The 8259-nt window shown below is 62.0% G+C and overlaps 1 protein-coding gene across 3 annotated transcripts in view; it reads left to right on the plus strand.

Moving 5' to 3' along the window:
• The window catches only part of FBXO25 (F-box protein 25), a 51338-nt gene extending 43347 nt beyond the window's left edge, over positions 1-7991 (plus strand). Inside the window, exons 8-11 of one of the 3 annotated variants that reach the window (XM_021694235.2) lie at positions 1597-1776; positions 4038-4181; positions 6379-6405; positions 6916-7991. In XM_021694235.2, the coding sequence (XP_021549910.1) occupies positions 1597-1776; positions 4038-4181; positions 6379-6405; positions 6916-7005 (441 nt within the window). In that variant the 3' untranslated portion in view covers positions 7006-7991. The remainder of the gene's footprint in view (positions 1-1596; positions 1777-4037; positions 4182-6378; positions 6406-6915) is intronic. The other 2 variants (XM_021694233.1, XM_021694234.1) reach the window with 2 other exon arrangements.
• Positions 7992-8259: the final 268 nt, after the last annotated feature.

Below are 8259 nucleotides of genomic sequence, written 5' to 3' on the forward strand. Positions count from 1 at the left end.
GCCAGGCATTGGGGGCTGAGCTGAAGGCCCCGTGCCCCCGATGGACTGTCCAGTGGGCCGCTCGTGCCCCTTTACGTCGGACTGATCACAGCCGTCTCGACGGAAGCTGCTGGTGTGGCGGCCACGTGTCTTGTTGGCGGTCACCTCAGGCCTGGAGACCATGTCGCGGTGCTGGGTTCTCGCGCCTCGTGCATCCAGGGTTTCTCGTAGCACCTCACACTCTGACAAGCTCGGGATGTTCGCAGCGGGGCGTCCATGAGCTCCTCCTGACGCGCAAGCTCCTCTTCAAAGGAGGAGGCACCAAGCAGCCGTTCAGAACGCGTCTCCGTCGTTCCTGTAACGGCGTGAAGACCTGGCTGGGAACGGCACACGCGTGTGCGATCTATGTGCTCTGCCGTGGGCCAGCCCATGAGACCCTGTGGTCACACCTGCTCCGTGTGAGCCCCTTGTCACCCGCTCACGCCGTGCAGCCTGTCGGGGAGCAGGCGCACATGGCCGTGGGATGGCGGGACCCGAAGACACACGCGTGACCACGCTGCATGGTGACATCGTGGGCACCAGGCTGTTCCCCAGACAGGCAGCCGGTGCCGAGGACCCTATGGCCAGGGGTTGCCGCCGAGGCGTCCTCCAAGACGCGCCGTGAGCAGTCACCCCGCCGGGCGGCAGAGGACGCCTCCTCCCGGGTCCCCGCACACGCAGTGCCGGGAGAGCATTTCTCGAACAGGATGGCCACGCCGCAGCAGCAAGGACTCGGAAAGCGGCACAGCCGGCCTCTGAGCGCCTCCCTGCAGCCCCACTCTGGCCATGTCTCCGTGGATGTGCGCTGTGTGCGGGGGCGCTGGGGTCACCGAAGAGAGCAGAAGCCGGAAAGAAGCCAGCCGTTATCAGGGCTGACCACTGGGGACAAGGACAGTAAGCCCCGTCAGAAGCACGAGGCTGCAGCCAGGTGTGCAGGCTCGTTCTGTGCGAGGTGGCGTGGGTGCGTGCCCAGCCCAGGGCTGCGACACTGTCATCTGCCCCCCGCCCCTCTGCCGCCCCTCTGCAGGCCCCCCGTTCTGTCCCCTCGCGCTCCCCTCTTCTGTCCATCTGCGTCCTCCCCTCCCTCCCGATAGGACGACGCACGGGTTCTGCCCACCACGTCGCACCCTTTCTCGGGGACACACCCGCAGGCTTGTGGGAGGGAGGGTGTGGCTTCTACGTTTAATACCAGATGCTGACAGCTGGACGGGGCCTTGGTGGCAGGTCGGTGGCTTTGTTTCCTCTGTCCTCGGACCCTGCCGTCTCTCCACGTGGTCTGTGTGTCGTGTCTGACGAGCGAATCCTGCACACGGACAGAGCCTGGAGGAGCCGAGGGCACAGACCGGCCTCTGTTCTGCTCCTGCCTCTTCTCCGGGGTCCCCGTGTGGCCATCCTCTCTTGACATGGGGGCTCAGGGCTCACGTGGCCGAGTGTGAGGGACGGCGACGCCTTGGTCGTGTCTCTTTGGCTGTGTCACATTTTGAAGCACCCGCTCTCAGCAGGCCGCTAGGTCTCCTTGGAGCCTGGCATGCCTGGGCATCACACGCAGTGAAACCCTGTCCGTTTCTGTTCCCGCAGGTGAACGACGGCCTCACGCTCAGTGACCTCCCTTTGCACATGCTCAACAACATCCTGTACAGACTCTCCGATGGCTGGGACATCGTCACACTAGGCCAGGTGACCCCGACGCTGTCCATGCTCAGCGAGGACAGGCATCTGTGGAAGAAACTCTGTCAGTACCACTTTGCCGAGAAGCAGGTGAGTGTGGCGGCCTCGGGCCCTGGCGTGCGGGACGCGTCACCTGGAGGGAGGCTGGCGTGCATCCCTCGCCTGCCCCAGCGTCTGCACCCGGCTCTCCCGGCCTCCCCTCCCCGCACCCCGCGCCTGCAGACCCAGGGTGGGAACTGGCTCGAAGCGCCCTTGCGTGTGAGCTGCTGGGTGTCGGTGTGCTCACTCGTCATGCGGGCCTCCGTGAGAGCCGCACACACGTGTGGGGCACCTGCTACGCACAGGGCGGCATGGGGCGGGGTGCGGGGGGACCAGATGCCCAGATGCAGCACGTCCGAGGCGGGGTTGCCCGCGGCCCGGGCAGAAGAGCAGGAGGACGGGATCAGGGATGCGTGGCCCGGGGGAGGCTGTCAGTCTGAGGGGATGGGCCTGGGGGTGCGGTGTCCTTGGGAAAACAGCGGGCGCCTCCGGCCCTCAGAGCCTTGTGCACGAGGCTGCAGCGGCCACGCCACGTCCTGGGGCTTTCCCGGCGGACTTAGAAGGGCGGCGGAAAATGGGAGCAGGGGGTTTGTTGGAGGGGCCCGCTGCAGGGGGGATAAGCCGCGTCAGTGGCGGGGAGGAGGGTAGTGGCTGGGAGCGCAGGCGTGGATGAAGGAGAGGCCAGAGCGCTGGGGCTGGTCCGGTGCGGTGGGTCTCAGAAGCGCACGCCCTGGGGACAGACGAGGCTGGTATGAGGGGTCCAGAGGGCAGCAGACAGAGAAGCGACTTCGCGGAGGAGGCAGCCCCTGTTTCCCAAGGCGGAATCCTGTCCGCCCTGCTGCTTCACATGCCGCAGCGTCTCCTCGGCAGCGAGCACCAGCCCGACGCGGCCCCTCACCGGCCCCTGTCCCTGCACCATTCCCTGCTCTGGAAAACCTCCCCTCCCAGTGGGACCACGCTGCGGGCCGCCTGCTCGTCACCCCGGCCGCAGCCTGCAGCGCCCCACCGCGCTCCGGGGCTGGTCAGCACGCCGTCTGCGGACGGACCCCGTTTCCGCTCCACGGCTGGTGGACATCAGGGTCGTTTCCACCTTGTGGCTTTGACAAGTTCTCCAGCTGTGAACACTGCCGTACACGTTTTTGTGTGGATGTGGGTGTGCACCTAGGGGTGGAAATCCTGGGTCCGTGGCAGCTGTCAAATTTGGAGGAGCTGCCGCGCCGTTGTCCCCAGCAGCTGCACCATCGTACGTTGCTGGCCGCCGAGCACGCGGGTTCTGGCATCCCCACACCCTCACCAGTGCTCCTGGTTACTGGGTGGTGGTTTTTTTTAAAGACTGTATTTATTCATCAGAGAGCGTGTGCACACGAGCACACAAGCAGGGGGAGCGGGAGAGGGAGAAGCAGACTCCCCACCGAGCAGGGAGCCCGATGCGGGACTCGATCCCGGGACTCCAGGATCATGACCTGAGCCGAAGGCAGTCGCTTAACCGACTGAGCCACCCAGGCGCCCAGTGTACCAGGGCTTTTGAAACTTTGGTGCTGGCTGCAGGAAAGAGGATTCTGACACGCGGGTGGCTGATGTTCTCGTGCTGGATCCACAGGTTTCTGTGGTGTCAGCCGTAACATACTATGTATTGTATCATTCCTTAAACTCTTCACTAGAAGCACTATTTTTATTTTATTTTGATTTTATTTAAAGATTTTACTTATTTGACAGAGAGAGAGATAGTGAGAGCAGGAACACAAGCAGGGGGAGTGGGAGAGGGAGAAGCAGGCTTCCCGCGGAGCAGGGAGCCCGAAATGGGGCTCGATCCCAGGACCCTGGGATCATGACCTGAGCCGAAGGCAGACGCTCAACGACTGAGCCACCCAGGCGCCCCCGTTACTGTTTTGTTTTTTTTTCCCCATCGTGGCCGAGCTAGCGGGCGTGCGGTGGCACTTCGTCCGCGTCCTTGGTGACGGGAGTGTGGCGCCCCGGCCACCTCCGCACCGGGTCCTTGGCCCCGTTTTCAATCAGGTGGTCTTTCGTACAGAGATGCAAGTGCTCCTCGTGTGCTCCAGGTGCAAGTCCTTAGACACCTCACATGGGTGACGTGATCTTACTCGGTACAGGTCGTGGGCGTCCTTCCAGACCGGGGTGCTCACACTTGCCACGTGCTGTCCCGCTGTACACACGCCGTGGGGCACGTGGTCATCCCTCACCGACTCAGTCCCCGGGAGTTGGAGCTTGTGCGCTCCGCGGCCCTGAAACGCCACGGGGCCCCGCTGTGCTGTGAAGCCACGGGCAGGTGCTCAGCGGCGTCTGTGTGCCAGTTCTGCAGACATCTGATCCTGTCGGAGAAGGGCCACGTGGAGTGGAAGCTGATGTACTTCGCGCTCCAGAAGCACTACCCGCCCCGGGAGCAGTATGGGGACACCCTGCACTTCTGCCGACACTGCAGCATCCTCTTCTGGAAGGTAACCGCCTCGGGCCTTCGGTGGGCTCACGCAGAGCCTGCCTCTGTTCTGGGCGTGAGGGTGTGGGGACGCCAGAACCCGCGTGCTCGGCAGCCAGAACGTGAGATTGATCTCGCCGGGTATCGGGGCAGGGGAGTAGACTCACGGGAGTAAACCATACAGCTGGCGGTTTGAGTCGGAAACGTCGGGCAGTGAGGCGTCTGTTTCTGCTTTGGGGACGTGGGTCTCCAGGGCACCGGGGCCCCTGGCACTTGGTCCTGGGCGGTGCTGCGTTCCTGCCAGCCTGACAGAAAGGGGCCAGAGCGTCCCTGTCCTTTATAAAGTAAGCACACTCCTGAGCGGCTGCCCCACACTTGGCTTCCTGCCCTGTGCCCTGGGACCCCGTGTGGGTGCCTCCTTGCGGCTCCCCCCACACCAAGCCCCTGCAGCAGGGAGGTCCTGGCCTCTCAGAGCGACACGTGGTTTTCGTATTTGACAAAGCTGCACCAGCGTCTCCCGACTCACACTTGGAATCCGAGTACCCTGGGGCGCGGGCAGCCCTTCACCCCGTGACTTCCCACCACGCAGACGGGGGCTCGGTCTGTCCGCGGTCGGAGGGTAGTTCATGTCATAGTCCGTTCTCCTTCATCCTGGGATGTGTTCCCACGGCCTCCTTGACCGCGAATACGTTGTCCTGCGATGTCCCTGCTTGCTTGACGGCGAGCGTGATCTGTGTGTGCGCCTGCGTGGGTGTGGCCCCCCGTGCTCTTGGGGGGATGGCCGTCGGCTCCTGCCTGGTCAGCACCGTCCCTGCTCTGCTTTTTGCTGTGCGTTTATCTGTAACTTGTCAGGCGGCTCACATGGCAAACTCTGCGTTGTTGGAAAGGAGGCAACCCCTTGAGGTTTTTCTCTTCTCCGAGTACATTGGCGGTAGCGTTGCTCGTGCTTTCCAGATGGCCCGCAGCGAGCCGTGAGTGCCCCGGTGTGGAGGATGCTTCCCGCGTTACTTGAATGGAGGTTTACTTAGGACGTGGAAGGTCGGCAGCGTCACGTGGGGCTTTCTTTCTAGGTCCCTGCCGTCTGTTTCAGTAGGGCTCCAGTCCCGCAGTGGAACGGCGGTACGCAGAGCGTCCGTGAGCAGGCATGTTCTCGCCTGGGTCCGACGGGTGAGGGAGTGGCAGGTGTGTCGGGGGGAGCGGGGCCGCAGGCGGGCATGGGTGGGCCCGTGTCACCAGCCCCGGGGCGCGAGGGGAGGCCTGTGTGCACACCACACACAACAGGGGCTCGTGGACACAGCAGAGGAGCGCGGGGGTCTCACCCGCTGGGACTGGGCTCACCGCTCCCTGCGTCCCTGCCTCTGGGGCTCAGTGGGGCCAACGCAAACCCACAACGGTGCCCTCGTGGTGCCGTTGGAGGAGTAGGTCCCTGAGTGGGATCTGGTCTCAGGGCCTCAGGAGGCCTCTGGGAAGGCGCCCTCCCTCAGTGGTTACACAGGCAGCAACTGAATCTCTGTGCGAAACACCAGTAAAAGCCCGGTGTGGGCAGGCTGGGGAGCCAGGTAAGGCCAGGACCTTTGTCATGGAGCATCTGCCACCAAAGTACATGCAGAACCAGCGTCTGCAGCGGGCCCGGGAGAGGTCACAGGCGGCTCTGCGATGAGCAGCAGGCTCCCGGCCTGCTCGCACGCTGTGCCTACAGGACGCACGGCCGGCTGGCACGCAGGGGGCGGGCGGGGGGCTGGGGAGCGTGTGGGAAGGCAGCGGGCTGCGTGGATGGGGCACAGACAAAGCACAGGCTGGAGTGAAAGTGTCTACGGTGGACGGTGGGTACTTGGCAAAGCAGATGTGGGGATGTGAGGGAGAACGAGTGACCTTCCAGAATGTGTTAGAGGTTTTCGGTACAAACTGGAGACTCCAGCCTCGCTTTGCGTGTGCTCTGGGGAGTCGTGAGCGGTTCGGGCTGCAGCCTGGCCAGTGTTCAGCCGAGGCTCCCAAGGCAAGGGCAGTGCCGGTCCTGGTGTCAGGACGGTCGTGTCCTCACGCTCGACGCGCTGGCTTTACAAACGTCTTCACTGCCCCCGAGTTACCGGACGGTTTCGCCTGCGTTTGCAGGTCATTGCCGTCCAAGCTAATGCCCGTGCAGCCTGCTCTCTAACGCTGGTTTTCCTTTCTCTCCCTCCCTTCTCTGCACTCCTGGTTCTTTCTCCACGATCTCAAAGGACTGCCGCCTTGCTTTGTTGTTCAAGGTACCTCTGTGCTAGACCAGGCCTCGTGTCGCGTCCATGCATGCTCCCAGCCGGCCAGAACCGCCCCTTCGAGCCGTTCTCGGGATGTCCTTGGGGGGACGTTGTCCTGAGGGGGAAACTGTATTCGTGTCCGTGAGGTTTCGTTCAGGCACCGGGGCCCCGCGGCAGGTGCCTCGCAGCCAACTCGGCCTGTGCTCTTTAGGCTCCTCCTCCTTTTAAGCTTGTCGGTCTCAGGGGCAGAGCACCTGTTCCCGTAGCCATTCTTCCTGTTGGACAGGATCCCCGTCTCCAGCGAGTGTGAGCTCCCAGGGGGCGCCAGGAGGGGAGCAGAGGGACAGCGCAGGAATGGAGGGGTGGGGCCAGGCCAGGGAGGCCGGGAACCCTGGTCCTGGGCCCTCTGGCTTGGGCCACCTGTCTCTGCCGACGGGTCCCTGTGGCTGGCCGTCTTTGGAGCGCGGGTCCACGTGCTCCACACGGCGCTGTGGTGATGCCTCTCCTCTGCTCCCGCAGGACTCGGGGCATCCCTGCACCGCCACCGACCCCGACAGTTGCTTCATGCCTGTGTCTCCACAGCACTTCATCGACCTGTTCAAGTTCTGAGGGCGCCCGCCCGCCTCCCGCCCTCCCGGTGGGAGGGGTTCACCGCGCTGTGCCGTCGCCGGGGAGCGACCTGAACGCGGACAACACACTCCCCCCTCCCCGCCTGGACATGGCAGGGGCCTTGGTTTGTTGTGAAAGGGGTCGGGGAACCCAAGCAAAATCATTCCTGCTTTCTCTAAAAGTCCTCTTCATCTAAGCCCATTAAGGTTTGCACCTTTGCGTGTTTATAAATATGGTTCAGTAAGATTCTGGATTTTTAGCACCACGTCTGTGCCAGACTGACACTAACAGCTAATGCTGTGCTTAATTGTCAAACCATAGCTTCCTGATTTTGTAGCAATTAGGGGCAGGGGACAGAACAGTTGATCCTTGTAAATACGGGCGCAGAATATTTATTTTTCTTAATATGTATCTTAACTGCATCAGTTGTGTCCAAGGGAGTCCTTGTCGAATGCGAAGTGCGCCGAGGGTGCTGTGTGGCACCGTTGTGTCCGTGGTCAGTCTGTGGCCAGCCACGGTGTGGGTGGTGGGACCGCCCAGCGCAGCCTCCCCTTCACTGTCCTGGAAGTGCTTTCCTAGACAAAGTAATAAATCGTCTTTATCGACTCATCTGACTTCACTGATTTTGCATCTTCCTGAAAAAGTAGTGTCTGTGGTTTTGATATCGTTGATTTAATCCTTTAAAAGGTTGTTTTATTTTTAAAATAATGCATGTCTATTTTAGATGATTTTGAAAATAAAGGTGTTATGAAATATACAAGTCCCCCGTCACCCTGCCCCCCGAGACCACTGTTCCTGCTACAAAGAGCGGTTCCCACCCCCGCGCTGTGGGAGAGCGGTGTGAACCCCCGAAAGTCACTGCTCCATCCTCCTCTAATGTTTTCTTCTTCTAAGCATATTAAGATGGCTTGCGGTTTTGCGTGTTTGTAAATAAAGATTCTGGCTTTTCAGTGTCGCTGTCTGTGCTGACCTGGTGCTGAGGGCCAACGACGTGCTGCCCTCTGGACACGGCGTGGAGCCCGGGGCGTCTGTTTCCCCTTTCCGTTTGTCAACCAGCCGTGTTTTCAGAAGCATGTTTGAAAACGTGGGTCTTGCTGGCTGGCAGGGTGCTGCTGGTTCCGGCTGTCCCCCAGCTTGTGTGTGGCCATCATGCCCCTGAGGCAAACGAGGAGTGGAGCCCAGTGATGGCACCACGGGTCTGAGGGTGCCCAGGCCGCCCGTGTGAGCTGTTAGGGTCGTCCTGAGCGATGGCTG

This window comes from Neomonachus schauinslandi, chromosome 2 (assembly GCF_002201575.2).
Source record: "Neomonachus schauinslandi chromosome 2, ASM220157v2, whole genome shotgun sequence".
Classification (NCBI taxonomy): domain Eukaryota; kingdom Metazoa; phylum Chordata; class Mammalia; order Carnivora; family Phocidae; genus Neomonachus; species Neomonachus schauinslandi.